Here is an 18,842-nt window from a genome sequence, read left to right as displayed (position 1 = left end):
GGTCCTTACACTCCTCTGCCTTTGGCCTGTGAAAGTTAATGTGGAGAAACTGCCTTAGAAACTCCTCTGATATTTCTCCTAGAGAAGAACCTTGAAATTCTCTTTCAACATTCACTTTAGAAATATTTTGGTTCCAACCCAAACATCAAACTTAACGAAACTGACAACTTCCAGTTCTCTGGTACAGCTAGGCTGCAAACACTCTGACAGCATTTGTCCTCCTGTGCAGTTGGAATGTCCATGGACATTCTGTGGCATCAAGCTATGTGAGCAAATTGGTGGCAGAGGTTTTACCACCAGATGCAAAACTCATTATTCATTCTTGCAAACACATTAGGAGTGAAAATAGAAGAAACCGATCTTGAAATGCTTTTCATCTGTAATCAAGATATGCTTAAGCTGTGCAGCTTTCTCTCTTGCAAGGAATCCTTCATCGGCCATGAGTTTTCAAATTTACAAAGTTATGATGACTGCACTGCTAGAGCTTCATCCTAGTACATCTTGCAGAGGCCATTATTGGTTCATCATTTCTTTCCCTTTCTGTCTTCTCAGCAATGACAATGCAGTTCATAAGCCATCGGTTCCCAGACTACCATGATCCCACCATCGGTAAGTCATGTTCTTTGTCTCTTGGGATGTGAAGCCTTAGCCAACACCTTGGAAATTAAAACAATTGGAAATAGGCCTGGCAACCAAACACAGCTCTGAATCTGATTAATCACATGTCCATTATTCAATGAATTGATTGTGTAATCAATTACATTTAAATACATTTGCATATAATGAAAGCTTCAATATGGGGCCCAGTATTGAAGAAAATGCATGATAATGACCAGTACGAACCTGTTCATATTTACTGGAAGTAAATCCCATTGTGTTCAATGAGGCTTACTTTCAAGTGAGTATGTATAGTATGTCAGCCTTCCAATATAGGAAGCAAACACTACCACACATTGGCCAACATCCAGACTAACATAGCAATCTTGCTCCTGTGGAGTACTGGTCCAGGGGGAAAGGGGGAATTTGCAGCTGCAGCCTTCTGAAAGTGTGTCCCTGAGGACTACATGACCCTCAGGGACATATTTTCAGGCATCACAATCATCTTCAGATGGAAAGGGAGATTGATGAAAATTGCTTCTTTGTTGTACTGGGTGTGCAGTATTGCTGCACAATCACTTCATTAGTCCAGTTGTCAGACAGAAGATCAACCTTTAAGTATTTTTTCTTCATTCAATATTACATCTAAGGGGGAGTTGAGATGCACTCCATTCTTGTTGCCCCATCAACAGGTATGAACAATGTGATTTTGTTGACTTGGGAGATGGACTTTGTGAAATTAGGTATGAAACTCACTGGTAATCCTTCCAGCGGGCAACAGACAGAAGTAACCATTTCGACCCGCAATCCTCCCTTTGATGATACAATCCCATCCTGTAGCATTGTTCCAAGGTTGTTCGAGGGCAGGGGGGTGGCAGCTGTCAATACTATTATTGACATAACATGACTGTATGTCAACATAACATCATGACATAATTTATTATTATTATTTATTTATTACATTTATAAACTGCCCCATCCAACGGCTCTGCGGAGATTAATATCACTCATGGGGAGCTAGCTGGTACCTTCCAGTAGGAGTGCTGCGGTCAAGGAGAACTACTCTAGTGGTAGGTTTTTTTAAAGGTGAAAGAACTAGGTAATTTTTTGCCCCCCTTTACCTCCACAACATCTCCAATACTTGACCAAACGTCTCCTTGACCAAATGTCTACTTGACCAAATTTCCATCCTAGCACTAACTTCAACACACCAGAATGTGATGTGCCCTTTAATCACAGCATCATCAATTAAAATCCACCCTCATGTTTTCAGGTTGGTCTTTGCTGATTATTAATCAACTGAAGTTTTGCTTGATTAATCTATTGATTACTCTGAGTGAAGGTTAAAGTCCTATATAGAACGATTCATGCCTGCCCCCAACTTACTCTGCAAGAATTGGGGGGTATAGGTGATTGTGTATTGGTGTCTGTTGGGGATAGGCATAGATCAGTGTTTTATATGTAGAAAATCTCAAGTTCAATCTTCAGCATCTCCAGTTAAAAGTGTCTCTGGAAGCAGAGCTGGGAAAGAGAACCCACCCAAAGACCTAGAGAACCAGAGTGCACAGTATGAGCTGGTTGGACCATGGGTTGACTCAGCATCAGGTAGCTTCCTATGTTCATTTACATCATTGACAGTAAAGAAACAAACATCTCTTTGCACATCAGTTAATTAGTGGACCAAAAAGAAGCTTACAGTTCCTACGTCAAGGGCTGACAATAGGCATGCAACCACTTTTTGACATATGCATTTATTTGAAGCCATCTTGGTGGGTGGGTTGGGGGGAAGAAAACTAATTGAACATATCCTATGGTCAAGGAGATCTGCAGTCTGTTCTAAAAAGCTGACAATTCTGTACTAAACAAATCCAGATTCTGTGCCAAGGAAAGTGGAATTCTGCAACCTGTATACATGATATAAATTGAGCATGTCTCGTATTTTGCACAATTGTTTCTATAATTTTTAATTTTTTTGCGAATCTATATAGTTTAATTTATTCTGGTTTTGCTAGTCATTGAGAAAGGGGTAAGCTCCTTTGGAAGGCACTGAACCCTCACCATCAAACCTTGCAAATCTTACTCAGTGCTTCTCACTCACCCCACCTCACTCCCCATCTCTCTGGTTTCTGTGATTTTAGCGAGCTTTGCACACAGTCTTTCAAACTTTGCTTTGTAGCAATAAGGACTAGAAACTTAAACAAACCCAAAGGCCAAGATTCTCAGGAAGCTGAATTATTACACGTTACCATATTCTGTCCTTTCCCCATCTGCACTCCAGTAGAACTGCAGTGCTATAAAATGTAAGGCAATTGTAACCTCTTGTCTTTTGATTCCACTGAATTATTATTCTGCAATTGCCATTACAATAACATTCAATTGAAAAAGAAGCCGTGGATGTCGTTGTCGATCAGCTCCTTCTGCTTGATCCCAGAGAGGCCGGGCGTTGTTATAAATCCTTAGTATCACCTTTAAAAGGGAACTGTGAGTAATGACCCCAGAGGTACCCTTCTGGATGTCCACAGGGCACATCCATCACTTGGGATTAACATTGCTGAGCATTCTCTGCTGACAGATGGCTGAAAGCAAACATTCATCTGGCTGTAAAGGAGATAGCTTTAAAACAACTGAAGACAGAAGTTTGGAAATAGTGCTTCATAGCACTTCATTTTCTTGCAGTTTTACCTGTTCCTACATCACTCTCTTTTCTCGTTCTCTGGATCTGGAAAGAAAATGACTGGATATGAATAGGGTTACTGACCTGATGGAGATGATTGGTATTGCTTTTCCCTAGGGCTCTGCATGGGCCAAATGATCAGGCCCATCATGATCCCAATATTAATCTTGGACATGCTCATATCGTGCTAATGATTCAGAGGGTGGCCAGCAGTGTTCCCTGAAACAGGGATTCTCAGATGCTGTTCAGTACAACTCTGAGTCCTATCATCCACAGACAAAGGCAATTGGCGATGATGGGAGTTGTAGTCAACAACATCTGGAGAAACCCTGTTACAGGGTTTTACTGGTGGTCAGGATTGTAGTACAGTGTAACAGAGCAGAACTGAGGCTTGTTAAGTTTATTGAACAAAGTAACTAAGGATTATTACTTAACTATTACCAAATAATAAGCAACAGTCCTATTCTGAGTAGCTCCCTTAACCTCATTTATTTGCTCGTGTGTCAGCTGCGGCTGCTTACAGCCGCAGCTGGCGCACTTGGGGGGGTGGATCCCAATTTGTGCGGTGCATTAATAATACACTTGTGTGGTGCATTATTGAAGCTCCAGCAGGCAGGGCAATGTGCGGTGGTGCATCCCGGGACTCTGACCCTGAGTTGCAGGGAGCAGCTGCCAGTAATCTCGGCGGGCAATCCGCTCACCCAAGAAGCAAGCATGATCGTCTGTGGGGAGGGTAAGTGTAACCCGCTCTCCCTGCAGACCACCCCAGAACTCTTCTCACTGGTGGTAAGAAGAGATCCAATGTATATACACATAAATCCCAACGTTCCCCTTCTCACTGAGGCTCTTCACACAATTAGTGTGAAGAACCATAAAGGGGTTTACGGGGAGAGCGGGCTTAGCCCACTCTCCCTGCAGATGATCCAAAAGCAGCCCTGGGTGGCTGGATTGGCCACCGACATGACTGCCAGCTCTGTCATGGAGCCAGCAGGGGCTGCAGGGATAGGGGGCCGCATGGCCCCCAGAAGTTCCAGGATTCCCCATACGAGCGCGTGAGGTATCCAGGAGAGACCCCTGAGCCCAGGAGACTGCTTGTGTGTTGCCGTGCACCGCGGCAACACATGAGCAAAAAGACGAGGTTAACTGAGCACTCACTCCGTTAACCTTGGCTAAGGGGAGGGATATTTATGGCAGCTAGCTGCCAGGATCCACGTGGCTCCCATTGCAGCACATTATTACCCCCAAAGCAGGCTAGGCTCCCTTAGCCTGCTTTTGGGCAATCATGAGAGTAGCCTCCCTGTCTTGTTCCTTAATTTATAACTGTCTACAGATTTTGAAACTGTCCTCTGGTTAATGGTTTTGTCACTATGGCCACATTCACATGTAATGTGGAACTGATCTGAGGTTTGCGTTGCCAAAGGGGCAAGACCTCAGGTCAGTTTTGCCACAAAACCATGGTTCTATGCATTTGGACATAATGGAGTTCCAACCTCTTCCCCGCTTAACTGCGGTTTTGCATTTTGTGCAAATGTGGCCTATGTCTGAAACCATATCTTCTGAAGCACAATATTTTATATCAATAATATTTTTCTTTTGTAATTTTCTTACAAAATGATATATCATATCAATATGTTTACTTCTCTGTTTAACCTTCTCACTTCGCGACAGACTAATACAACTTTGATTGTTTCCAGGCATTTTAGTGGGCTTCAATGCAACTACTCAAAAATCTTCTAGAAGTTTATGCAACCAAATAACCTCTTGGCAAGCTTGTGCCATGGATATATACTCAGCTTTGGTTGAAGATAAAGTTACAATAAATTGGTTCTTGCTTAACCATGAGATTGTCCCACCTCTGTAGAAAAATACATTATCACTAGTTGACTTTCTGTCATCTCTATCTTCAGCCCAGTTGGCATTCATGTATCCTACTAATTTGAGTTGCTCACATGCTGGCAGTACTAATGCCAGATCTGCTGTGCCCTTTAAATACAGTGCAATTATTTTAAGTGCAATCTAGTCCTTCTTTGTCGGTGAATTCATTTTCCTGAACAATATTCCAACTGCTGCTGCAATATCAGGACACAACACAGTTGTAATGAACAATAACTTTCCAATTCCTATTCTGTAGTTTTCATTGCTTTCCAGAGACTCCTTGGATTCCTTCTCATTGAAGAACCCCACTTCCATTGGAGTACTAATCTCATTTGCCTTTGTTAAACCAAGACACTCAATTAAGTCTATTATCTTTTCCCTCTGATTGAGTGTGAAACTTCAATCATCTCGCCTTTTTATTTGTATTCCGAGATAAGATATTTCATCCTAATCTTTAATTTCTACTTTTATTGAAATTCTTCCCTATCTCATCATAATCTTTTTTATCCTGATGACAAACAATCAGATCACCTACATATATAAGAATGTATGCCCATTTTCCATCTCTGTTTCTAGTATACAGGGATCGGCTTTTCCGTGTCTAAATCCCTCTTCCAGAATCAGTTTACTCAATTTACCATTCCAAGCTCTGGCTGCTTGTTTAAGTCCGTGGATACCTTTCTGTAGTTTACAAACAAGGGTTTCTTTACTTAACTTCTCAAAATCTGGAGGCTGCTGTGTGTGTGTATATATATATCTTCTTTGATATCACCATATAAAAATGCAGTCTTTACATCTAGATGATGCACTTGCTTCCCCTTAGATGCAGTAACTAAAAGTAACAGCCTAATTGACGTGTACTTAACTACTGGTGCAAAGGTCTCTTCATAGTCCTCACCATATTTCTGTGCATACCCCTTAGCTTGGCTTTATATCTTTGAATGTCTCCTTTTTCATCATGCTTAATGGTAAAAACCCATTTGCATCCTATAGCTTTTCTGTTTTCTTTACAAGTGTCCATGAGGTGGTTCCCACGATCAGTGGGAGCCGCCTGGAGAGGGTTAGTGGGAAGAGCAGGCTTAGCCCGCTCTCCCCGCAGAGGACAAAGCAGTCTGCTCCTGGGAGCCAAACTGGCCACCTACATGACTGTTGGCTCCGTTATGGAGCTGGTGGGGGCTGAGGGGATCAGGGCCCATGAGGCTCCCGGAAGCTCCAGCATGCCCTGCATGAGCCCGGGTTAGCGGAGCGCTAACCTGGGCTTAGGGGAGGGTTATTTAAGCGGGCTAACCTCACAGGCGAGCCCAGTGGTTCTCATGGTCAGGCGAAATCAGTCTCCCCCAGCCCGATTTTGCCTGATCGTGAGAATAGCCTCCATGTCTTATTCTTATGAAGTGAATCAATGAGGCTATTCCCACGATCACCCAAAAGAGGGCTTAGGGAGCCCAGCCCACTTTTCGGCGATTATGTGCTGCAGCAGGAGCCACATGGCTCCTGGCAGCTAACCTCCCTAACCACCCCTCCCGTTAAATGAGGTTAGCAGAGCCTAACCCTGTTTACCCGATCATGAGATGCCACAATGTGGCTTTGTGCTTCCTCACAAGGAGACCCCCGCCAGGAGGCTGCAACAAGCCTCCCACTCTCGGGGGTCTCTCCAGGATCTCTCCATCCTGGAACTTCTGGGGGCCGTGCAGCTCCCAATCCCTGCAGCCTCTGCCAGCTCCTCGACAGTTTGTGAGAAGAGCTTCAATCTCTTCCTTAGCAACCGGTATCCACTTATGTAAATCCGAATCGGGTGTTCCTTTTATTTTATGCCAATCTATAGATTCAGGTATGTTTTCTTCTTTTGCTTCAAAAGAAAAGAAAAAATTACGTGGAATCTCTTTATTAATTCTATTTGAACATCTCACCTCTAATTCAGTGTTCCCTCTAACTGGGATTCCCAGAGGTTGTTGAATACAACTCCCATAATTGCCAGCCAAAGGCCAGTGCGGCTGGCCATGCTGGGAGTTGTAGTCAACAACATCTGGGAATCCCTGTTAGAGGGAACATGGTTCTCATTGTGATTCAGTCACCCCTTCTTGATCAGATCTCCCTGAAACATCAAGACTACAACTATAATGAATATTTACAAACTGCTTTTCAACAAAAGTTCCCAAAGTGGTGTGTGTGTGTGTGTGTGTGTGTGTGTGTGTGTGTGTGTGTGTGTATATATATATATAACCACTAAGCCCGCTCTCCCCACAGATGAGCAGGGCGACAGCCCTGGACGGCCGGATCGGCCACCCACATGACTGCCGGCTCCATGACAGAGCTGGTGGGGGCTGGGAGGATTGGGGGCCCCGTGGCCCCCTGAAGCTCCAGTATGCCCTGAGCAAGTGCACAAGGCATACTGGAGGGACCCCCAAGCCAGGAGGCTGCTTTTAAGCATCCCAGTCGGGGGTCTCCTTGTGAGTAGGCACAGAGCTGCGCCACAGCTACTCACAATCCAAAAAACCGGGGTTTGCAGAGCGCTTGCTCCACAAACCCAGTTTAAGGGGAGGGTTACTTGAGCGGGTTACCCGCTCAAGAACCACTGGGCTCACAGCCAAGCCTGGTGGTTCACATGGACTGCAAAAATCTGGCTAGGCTCCCTTAGCCCGATTTTTGCAGACCGTGTGAATAGCCCCAGAGTCTGCCTTGGTTTGCGTGGTGACACATGAGTAGACCCCTCACTGGGAGGCTGCAAACAGCCTCCCAGGCTCAGGGGTCTCTCCAGGATGCCCCATGTGCATCCTGGCCCCCGATCCCTGCAGCCCCCACTGGCTCTGTGACAGAGCCGGCAGCCACGTGGGCAGCCGATCCGGTCACCCAGCTAGGAGTGGCTGCTCATCTGCGGGGAGAGTGGGCTAAGCCCGCTCTCCCTGCAGAACCCCGTCAGGTGCTTCACACGTGTCGTGTGAAGCACCTCTCTGTCTAATTGTGACTTCCTTTTTCCAGCAGGTAAAGAAGCTGAACAGAAACTACAATGTCAAAAGAAAGAAGTCATTGTCAGCGCCCTACTAATTGAGCAAAAAGGCACCTTTTTAAAGTGGTGGTTCTCTTTGTTTAGCAGAGGGAGCCTGGCCCTTTCCAAATGGCCCTTTCCAAATGGCCCTATGCAACCCCAGCCCAGCAGCCATCCAGCCCCTGTTGCTTAGCCCGCTCTCCCCGCAAACCCTATGGAGGCGATCATGAGACCCGCCTCTCTGCCTAGCAAAGGAGACTATTCATGCTTGCTACCGCACAATCAGCTGCCATGTGCTGAGAAGAGGGTGGGGTTCACACTTTGTGCTGATTCCCCAATTAAGCGGAGACCCGTAAGTGCGATTAGCAATTTGGCGCACTTAAATGTTCCCCTCTGCAACTAAGAGCAGCTTCTGGGGGCAATTTGGATCAATGCCACAGTATAATGGGAAAGGGTTAAAGCCTCCCCCCCCCCACTACAGGCTTTATTCAAAGTGTCTTTCCATTGCTGCTTTTTGAGAAGGGAAAAATCTACTAGGAGCTCCAAAAAGAAGCTTACAAACCACGTCTTCTTTGACTTTGAGACAAATGTCTCTTCCTTGCAAAATAATTATATTGACTTCTCTAAATTTATTTTAGCATATGTTCACTGACAATCTTTTTCTTTTGCAAGTAACTGGGAATTTTTTATTATTTTTTTTAGGATTTCCAAAAAAGATAGCGAATTCCTCCTATCTACCTTTCCCGTACTTGTCTGACTGTGTTCTAAATTTAACCAGGAAGCCAACTTTCTGTAGCAAAACATTCCAGATTTGGGAGCAGAGACAAAATCTGTCTCTGACTGGAATTATGCAAAGCAGGCATATTTGCATAAGCTTCCTTTGAATGTTAGCTCGAATATGGTACAGGGGTTTGCATATATTATATTCCTTCTATTTGTTTATTTTATTTTATTGTTTTATTTTACTTTATTGGAATGTGGAAATTCCTGAAACTGTATGAACTGCACTTGGAGTTTCCAGGTGTTTCCTACTGCATGCACTAACAGCCCCTATTACTTGCAACCGTCACCATTTTGTGTTGTCTGTCCTTGGCAAATCACTGTTGCTATTTAGAGCCTAATTGCCTTTCGGAAAGATGCCTTTTAAAATCTTCCTTGCTGTGAGTTGCTAGGGATGCATCTTGATGCACCCCTAGCAACTCACAGGAACAAAGATTTCCAGTGCACATGTATGAAAATGCACATGAATGAACACTGAGGGTGAGTGTAGGGCTAATCTTCCCATTTGGCCTGCTGTAGCAGGTGAGGTTCGTTTTGTCAAAAGAACAAATACCTTATTTATTTTTAAATCAGTGCCGGACAGGCAGAATAAATGAATGGAGCATACTTCACAAAGAGAAAACAGCATTCAGCCACGGGTAACAGGAATGTGTAAGGGCCTCAGACAATGATCCTTGATGGAAGATGATAAGTATTACAAGAATGTCCCTATTTTCAACTACTTGGAAAGTTGGAGACCATGCTAACCCTCCTTGGGAAGGATATTCTAGAGTACCTTTCTTATGAGAAAAGGCTACACCGTGTGGGGCTATTTAGTTTAGAAAAAAAGACGACTGCAGGGAGACATGATAGAGGTCTATGCAATCATGCATGGTGTGGAGAAAGTGGATAGAGAGAAATTCTTCTCCCTCTCCCATAACACTAGAACCAGGGGTCATCCCATGAAATTGATTGCCAGGAAATTTAGGACCAGCAAACAGAGGTATTTTTTCACACAATGCATAATCAGCTTGTGGAATTCTCTGCCACAAGATGTGCTGACAGCCAACAACCTGGATGCTTAATGCTTAAAGATGTACAAACTTCTGAAATTCGTTTAAAATCACCCCTTTCACCAATTTATTTGAAATCTGTATGGTATCTGGCACCCATTGGGGCACAACCACCTGACCCACTCTTCTGCCCCCCAAACCCCATTTCTGCCCCGAATCTGCCCCAAAGACATGCCAAATTTAAAAATCATTTTAAAATCACCCCTTTGCCCAATTTCTCTAAAATATGGGTGGTAGCTTCCTTGTACCCATTGGGCACTACCAGCCACCACAACCTGCTCTGGGCCACCCTGGTGCCCACCACGTTGAGCTATAAGGTTGTTGAAATCCCCATTGTTCCCTATGGGGAGAAGCTTAAAGATGTGCCAACTTCAAAAATTCTTTAAACATCACATCTTTGCCATTTAAAAAAAAATTGGGTGGTAGCTTCCATCCATTGGGCACTACAACACACCCCACTCTTTTGGTCCCAGGACCCTTGTCTTGACCTGAATCTATACAGATTCGGAAAACTCAGGTACAAATAGAATCTGGGGTGATATGGGGGTGGGGTCAGATTTGGACCCAATACTAATTGGAGCTGTTTTGATTTGGGTACAAATTTTTAAAAAATAAATTCATGCACACCCCTAATATTAGCATCTTTTTTTCAAACCCCTTCATAGGGATCCCTAAGATAGAATTTTCCTTTTTGTCACCCACTCACCCAGTTTGGAGAGATTCTTTTGGAGCTCCTCAAAATTTGTTGTGGATTTCACTACCCTTAATAGTTTAGTGTCATCTGCAAATTTGGCCACTTCACTGCTTATGCCAACTTCTAGCTCATTTATGAATAATTTAAAGAGTACTGAGTATTTAAAGAGTCTACACAACCTGTTTTGAATAGGTCAGCTTGGCCCCTACCATTTGAGGGTGGCGTTGTGGTCTTAAAGTGTGCCATCAAGTCAATTTCGACTCCTGGTGCCCACAGAGCCCTGTGGTTTTCTTCTGGCAGAATACAGGAGGGGTTTATCATTGCCTCTTCCCACTCAGTATGAGATGATGCCTTAGGGATGTTCTAATATAGCAGCTAACATCCAGACTAATTCTGAACTAGTGCAATGGTGTGACAGAATCACCTCCAAATGTCATTTTTGACAAAATTTGGTGGCAGCTCTAGCCTCTTACCTTTGGATTTTCACCAAGCTGACAGATAAGGTATAGTTCTTGATTAAAGTTTTAATCCCTGTGTTGATTATCTCCAAAATCTGGAGATAACTTACTGGCCTCGAAACAGAATCCTTAATGTAGTAATTCATTTTGTAATTACTTGGGGGCTTTTTACACCCAGCTGTCAGTCTGAGCTTGTATATTTGAGAAACTCAACTCTTCATGGTTAACATCGTCATGTTGATAGACCCATTATGTAAACAGCACTGGACAATGAAATCACACCCTAGATTTAATGAAGGCAAGAGTGGGATACTTTTTCTAGGGAAGGAGGTTTCTTCTAGGAATGGAGAGAGAAACATATATGATGTTAAGATTGTGAAGTGAAAGTTTCTTATTTACAGTACAAATACATAACCAAATATAGTAAGTAGGGTCTGAACATCTATGGAAACCAGATGAAGGAAGGGAGGGAGGGAGATCTTTCTTCCATAAACCACTGAACAGCTGGATGCATTTCGTAACAGCCAACACCCTACATGAGCAAGCCATCAAATATTTTGAATTCCCATTGGTAAGAACTAGCAATTTTATCAGAATTTAGAGTGTGAAACAAGGTAAGGACTATCAAGTCTGTCTTTTAACAGGAAATTAGATGGGGAATAACAAATTGGTTGGAGCTGAGAATTTGAAAACAGACGAGCACTCGAAAAATTCTTCCAAGCCACAGTTTTCTCCAAATCATGGAGTTTCAAAATATTTTGCATTGTTTCCAAATGCATTAGGGGTGTGTGTGTGTGTTTGTCTTTCAAAATGCTTTCCAGAGAGCACAGTTTGTATGAACATTCACTTCTACATTGGTGGGAACTCCTACATGATCCAGGCTGCTGCACGCAGTGTGCATTTCCAGAGGCCACGATGATGCGTCCCAGGTTCCATGTATCCCACAATGCGCTGAGCAATGAGTGCTCTAGGCACCCATCTCTGTGTGCACTTGGGCTGCAAGCAGTACAAGCACACACAGGACCCTGGCTCCAGGATTAAGGGCACACTCACACCCTTAACCTCAGCTAAAGGCTGGGCTTAGAAGTGGGGTTAGGTGGGACGGCCACAGTCACAGTTTGTTTGTCTGCCCCTCACTTGCAGACTTAAGTTCAAACTGAGCGTTTCTCCCTCTCTCTGTATAATAGACTGTTAGCCTGTTTATTGTTTTCTTAGCCAAGGAGCTTCTTCTCACGATCATTAAAAAGGGCTCCAGAGTGGACTGTGGGGAAGGTGGAATAACCTTCCCCTTGTGATGCTGGGCATGTTCTCCGTGCACCCAGACGATTACCCGCGCAGCCAACACAGCGGGTGCTGGATGCCAGCATGGTGCTGGATGGTGCATGGTGCTGGATGACAGCAGGTGCTGGGTGCCAGGAGGATGCCAGCATGGCTAGCAGTTAATGTCAAGGAAGCCATAAAACGGAAGAAGACTTCCTTCCGAAATTGGAAGGCCTGTCTAAATGAAGAGAACACAAACTCTGGCAAAAGAAATGCAAGGTGACAATAAGGGAGGCGAAAAGAGAGTTTAAGGAACATTTAGCTAAAAGTATCAAGGGGAATAAAAAAAACTTCTTTAAGTACATCACAAGCAGGAAACCTGCCAGGGAGGTGGTTGGACCATTAGACAATGAGGGAGTGAAAGGGATTATTAAGGAGGATATGGAGGTTGCAGAGAAGCTCAATGAGTTCTCTGCGTCTATCTTCATGGCAGAGGATACTGAGCATATACCTGTTCCTGAACCAGGCTTTTTAGAGATGGAGGCTGAAGAACTGAGTCAGATAGAAGTGACAAGAGATGATGTTCTAAACTGTCTGGAAAAACTGAAAACTAGCAAATCACCAGGGCCGGATGGTATCCATCCAAGAGTCCTCAAAGAACTTAAATGTCAAATTTCCAATGTCCTTGATAAAATATATAACTTATCCCTACAATCAGGCTCTGTACCAGAGGACTGGAAAGTAGCAAATGTAACACCTATTTTCAAAAAGGGATCCGGGGCGATCTGGGAAATTACAGGCCAGTTAGCTTAACGTCCATTCCAGGCAAATTGATGGAAAGCATCCTCAAGGATAAAACTGTAAAGCGCATAGAAGAACAGGCCCTGCTGGGAGTGAACCAGCATGGCTTCTGCAAAGGGAAATCTTGCCTTTTGGAGTTCTTCGAAGGTGTCAAGAAGTGTGTGGATAAAGGTGATCCAGTTGACATAGTACACCTGGACTTCCAAAGAGCTTTCAACAAAGTTCCTCGTCAAATACTGCTGAAAACTTAGGGAGAAGGGGACAAGTACATGTGTGTGTTGAAGGACAGGAAACAGAGGGTAGGTATAAATGGAGAGTTTTCACAGTGGAGGGAAGTAAGACGTGGGGTCCCCCAGGGATCTGTACTGGGACCGGTGCTTTTTAATTTATTCATAAATGATCTAGAAGTAGGGGTAAGCAGTGAGGTGGCCAGATTTGCAGATGATACAAAACTCTTTGGGTAGTGAAATCCAAATGGATTGTGAGGCACTCCAAAAGGATCTCTCCAAACTAGGTGAGTGGGCTACAAAATGCAAATACGGTTCAATGTTTGCAAGTGTTAAGTGATGCACATTGGGACAAAAAAAACCAACTTCAAGTTTACAGTGATGGGATCTGAACTGTCGGTGACTAACCAGGAGAGGGATCTTGGGGTCATGGTAGACAGCTTGTTGAAAGTGTCGACTCAATGTGTGGCAGCTGTGAAAAGGGCCAATTCCATGCTAGGGATCATTAGGAAGGGGACTGAAAATAAAAGTGCTTATACTATAATGCCCTTATACAAAACTATGGTGCGGCCACACCTGGAGTACTGCGTACAATTCTGGTCACTACATCTAAAAAAGGACATTGTAGAAAAGGTGCAGAAGAGGGCAACCAAGATGATCAGGGTCTTAGAACACCTTTCTTATGAGGCAAAGCTACAACACTGGGGCTATTTAGTTTAGAAAAAAGATGAGTGCGGGGAGACATGATAGAGGTCTATAAAATCATGCATGGTGTGGAGAAACTGGACAGAGATGAATTCTTCTCCCTCTCCCATAACACTAGAACCAGGGGTCATCTCATGAAACTGATTGCCAATAAACTTAGGACCGACAAACGGAAGTACTTTTTCACACAACGCATAATCAGCTTGTGGAATTCTCTTCCACAAGATGTGGTGACAGCCAACAACCTGGATGGCTTTAAGAGGGGTTTGGATAACTTTGTGGAGGAGAGGTCTATCAATGGCTACTAGTCGGAGGACTGTGGGCCACCTCCAGCCTCAAAGACAGGATGCCTCTGAGTACTGGTTGCAGGGGAGTAACAGCAGGAGAGAAGGCATGCCCTCAACTCCTGCCTGTAGGCTTCCAGCGGCATCTGGTGGGCCACTGTGTGCAACAGGATGCTGGACTAGATGGGCCTCCTTGGGCCCAATCCAGCAGGGCTGTTCTTATGTTTACCCAGGCAGCGGGGAGGGTTGAGGGCCAGGATGCCCCAAGAACTACCAGGATGATCCATGTGAGTGTGTGGTCTCCTCCCTTCCCTGGCCTCCCTGCAGTATGGTAGTCACAGCTGCAAGCAGTTGTGGCTCCCACACAATCCACAAAATGAGCTTAAAGGTGTGTTTGCTCCCTTAACCTCATTTTATAGTGTGCCTATTTAGGAGGGTCTGCCACTGTGGAGCTGCTGAGATCAGCCCAATTCCGGCAGTTCACTTGCACGTGCAAAACTGAGCTGGGCTCCCTTAGCCCGATTATGCACGTGTGTGTGGATAGCCTCTATGTAAGTAATAAATATTAAACTCTTGTTTCTCACTTAAAGTTGGCTTCAAGGATAAGTAATTTCTCTGCAACACCCCCCCACCAACTTACATTACCAATGCAAATGTATGATACACATGGAATGTGTAACACACACAAAAGTCTTGGTGTGCTCAGATGCAGGAATGCATGAAGGTGTGGTGGTTGTTGTTGTTTTTACAGTGTTCCACTGAGCCATAGGCTGAAATCCAGGCTACTTAGCAACATTGGAAGCTGCCATATACTGAGTGAGACCATTGGTCTATCTAGCACAGTATTGTCTACACAGACTGGCAGTGGCTTCATCATAGTTACAGGCAGGAATCTCTCTCAGCCTTCTCTTGGAGATGCTGCCAAGGAGGGAACTTGGAACCTCCTGCTCTTCCCAGAGCAGCTCATACTTCTAGTCTCCCATTCATATGTAACCAGGGTGGACCCTGCTTAGCTAAGGGGACAAGTCATGCTTGCTACCACTGCCCTAACACAAACAAACAAACAAACAAACAAACAAACAAACATCCCTTTTTAAAAATGACTATACCCACAGTCCCCTGCATTGCTTGGGGCCATAAAAGGAACTTTAACCAAAAAAACAAGTGATATTTTTACACAGAAATGACACCAGAAAGCAAGAAGTAAGGCAGCAGATGTTGTTTATGTGGTCTAACAGCATGTCAGACCTCCAGCAAGGCTCTGATATGACCGCAGGGTTCTCAGTGTTGTGATGAAACTCTGAGGCTATCCTCATGGCTTGAGGCAGGGTGAGCGGGTGGCAGTGGGCGGGGAAGGCTGTGCAAACCTTCCCTTTCCCCCAGATGATCCTTGCAGCTGGTGGGAGGTGTGGACCATGCCTCCATATGATCTTCACTGCTGCATGTAGCGCAGATCCCTGGAGGGCTGGAATGATGTGTCCTGGCCTCTGCGTTTCTCACAATGCACTGTGTGATGAGTGTGGTGCATTGGGAGATACCCCTGTGAGACTGGTGCTCTATGTGCCCGAGTTCACACATGATCCCGGCTCCAAGGTTAAGGGTGTGCTTATACCCTTAGCCTCAACTAAAGGCTAGGCTTCGGAGCTGGGTCAGGCTGGGCTGGAGCCTGGACTGGGCTGTTTGTGAGACCAGCCTTTCTCTCTGACAATGCCCAACAAAAGGTATATCAGGTCCAAAATGCCTGTCAGACCCAACACAATGCACAGCCCTGGTAGATGCACATAAAGCTGGATCAAGATAATTTTTGTGTATTGTTTTTCCAGTGTACAGGGGCTCATGTGCTCATCAGTAAAACATTCTACCAAAAAGCATCTTGAGGTAATTCCAGACATGATCATAGCAAGATAGCTTTTGTGCAGTGTTTTATTAACCGATGCAGTTGCATTATTAACTCGGAGAGAAGAAAAGATGCAAATGAACCAAAGAAATGGAAATTAAGGCAAATGCAGTGTCTGCTCCGATTCTTGAATTCATTTGAGAAATTATCCTGTTTAAAGCAAAATTCAGAAGGCTGGAACGCAGGCCAAACCAAACCAGAGTCACAATAAAGAAAAAGAATGACTCTGCAAACTGAGTCCCTGTGAGTTAGTCAGGGCTTTGAATGGGCAACTGTATGAGCACTATCAAGCCAGTCTGAGCTCTCAAAGGGAAACCAGGTTCAATTAAGTCACCTCTCTCCCCTCCCCCATGAAGATATGAATTTCTGTTACAATATATGAAAAGATTTATGTGCATTTAAATGAGCAGAACAACATGTACTAATGGTAGGATCTGTGCTCACAAATTGAAAATTCTGCCCTTGAGAACATTGTGTATTCAATTCGTCAGATAATTATCTTGAAGTGCAATAGTGCTTTTCGAGAATTTGGAAATATCTGGGAAAATCAAAGGGAAGGCTTTTGCACATCTCTAGCTCTCCCGGCTCAGTCCTCACTCCTTTCCCAGGCTTGCTTCCAATGCAACTGCTCCAAGGTTACGGGTTAATTGGTAACTTTCCTTGGGGGCACTTCGCCTGTCCCTTTTGGCTCAGAAATACAATTGCATGTCAGCACTGATCACTCATGCCTGAAGTGCTTAAGGAAAGAAAAGGCTACTGGAGCACGAGAGACACACAACATCAGGTGTCATCATTAATCATGTGCACCAAGCTTTTTAATGTACAGAGTACTTTACTGCAGCTGGTGCAATGCACACCTTCCCTCCACAGTACCGCAAATGTGAATTACTACAATATTTCTAATTCTCCTATCAGGAGTGCTAGGGATGGCATGCTGGTTCCACATTTAAGACAAATGTCAGCTTGGCACAGCATCCCCCCCCCCCAAAAAAATGTTTCATGTTTATTTTAAGACATGTATGGCCCACCCTTCCTTTGAGGAGTTTACCCACCCACCACCACCACCACCTTGTTTCCTAACAACAACCCTGTGTGGTAAGGTAGGATGAGAGAGAGTTACTGATCCAAGGATTGGGGAGTAGAGGAGATACTTATCGAATCTGTAGATGACAAGAAACTGGGGATGGGATAGCTAATAGCTAACACCTTAGAAGAGAGAACCAAGATCCAATCCAATCTGGACAGGCTGCAATAATGGACCCTAACCAACAAGATGAAGTTCAGCAGAGACAAATGTAAAGTCCTTCATTTGGGTAAGGGGAAAAAAAAGCACAAGTGCAGGATAGGGGGAGAACATAAGAACACAAGCAGCCCTGCTGGATCAGGCCCTAGGCCTATCTAGTCCAGCATCATGTTTCACACAGTGGCCCCCCAGATGTCTCTGGGGAACCCACAGGAAAGATGTGGGGGCATGCCCACTCCAGCTGCTGCTCCCCTGCAACTGGTATTGAGAGGCATCGTGCCTCTGAGGCTGGAGGTGGTCCATTGCCGCCAGACTAGTAGCCATTGATAGAACTGTCCTCCATGAATTTGCCCCTTTTAAAGCCATCCAAGCTAGTGGCCATCACCACATCCCATGGCAAAGAACAGATTAATTATGCACTGTGTGAAAAAGTACTTCCTCTTCTCGGTCCTAAATTTCCCGACCTTCAAAGTCATGGGATGACCCCAGGTTCTAGTTTTGTGTGTTGGTGTGTGAGAGAGAAATTTCTCTCTATCCAATCTCTCCCAAGGAGACCTGGCTTGGTAGCAGTGCACGTGCAAGGGACTGGGTGCCTTAGTGGACAACAGGTTGAACATGAGCCAGCAGTGTAAAGAAGCTAATGCAATTGTAGGCATAGTGTCCAGATGATGAAAAGTAACCATTAGTGTAGAATCTAAGGGAAAGAGTTGTGGCATGCAAGGACAAGGCAGTGGAGTGGAATCAAGAACATTAATGGTTTAATGAAATAAACATTATGTACAGAGAGGCAAGTGCAGACTGCTCTTCTATGCTCTTGCTGCTGGCTGTTTGTTAGCCCAGCCTCTACTCCAGGATGGGAAGACAAGTAACTAAAGCCCCATTCAAAAGCTGGCCTGGATCAAGGAATGGATTAACCAAAAACACCAGCATTAGGAGCTATGTTTATCCTAAAGAAGAGAAGAGTAAGAGAGAGATGATAGCTCTCTTCAACTATCTGAAGGGCTGTCCCATTGAAGAAGGACTAGACTTGTTTTCTGTTGCTCCTGAGGGAAGATGTTTGGGCCAAGGGTTCACTATAATGACTGCTCAAAACAAAAGGTCCTGTTAGACTAGAAAGAAGCAGCAAGTCAGGTTTTCATGTAAATCAAAGGTCCTTGCAGAGAAGAACAATCATTCTCCTCCCTATCCACCACCAAACAAAATGGGAGAAAAATGACAAGTTGCTTTTGGTGCATTAGGCTTACCAAAGGCATTTAGCTGGCTAATACTGGATACTGATGCCTTACTAGGTGGATCTTCAACATTATTGCTA

The 18,842-nt window shown here is 44.5% G+C and overlaps 1 protein-coding gene across 2 annotated transcripts in view; it reads left to right on the top strand.

Annotated features, from left to right (window-relative positions):
• Positions 1-18,842, top strand: part of RIT2 (Ras like without CAAX 2) — a 284,090-nt gene that overhangs the window by 85,024 nt on the left and 180,224 nt on the right. Inside the window, exon 2 of one of the 2 annotated variants that reach the window (XM_053295130.1) lies at positions 553-609. The exons of the other annotated variant lie outside the window; for it this stretch is intronic. Coding sequence (XP_053151105.1) covers positions 553-609 — 57 coding nt within the window. The remainder of the gene's footprint in view (positions 1-552; positions 610-18,842) is intronic. 2 annotated transcript variants of the gene reach the window in all.

The sequence above is a fragment of the Hemicordylus capensis genome, chromosome 2 (genome assembly GCF_027244095.1).
Source record: "Hemicordylus capensis ecotype Gifberg chromosome 2, rHemCap1.1.pri, whole genome shotgun sequence".
NCBI classification, from domain to species: domain Eukaryota; kingdom Metazoa; phylum Chordata; class Lepidosauria; order Squamata; family Cordylidae; genus Hemicordylus; species Hemicordylus capensis.
This window is presented reverse-complemented; position numbering and strand designations above follow the sequence as displayed.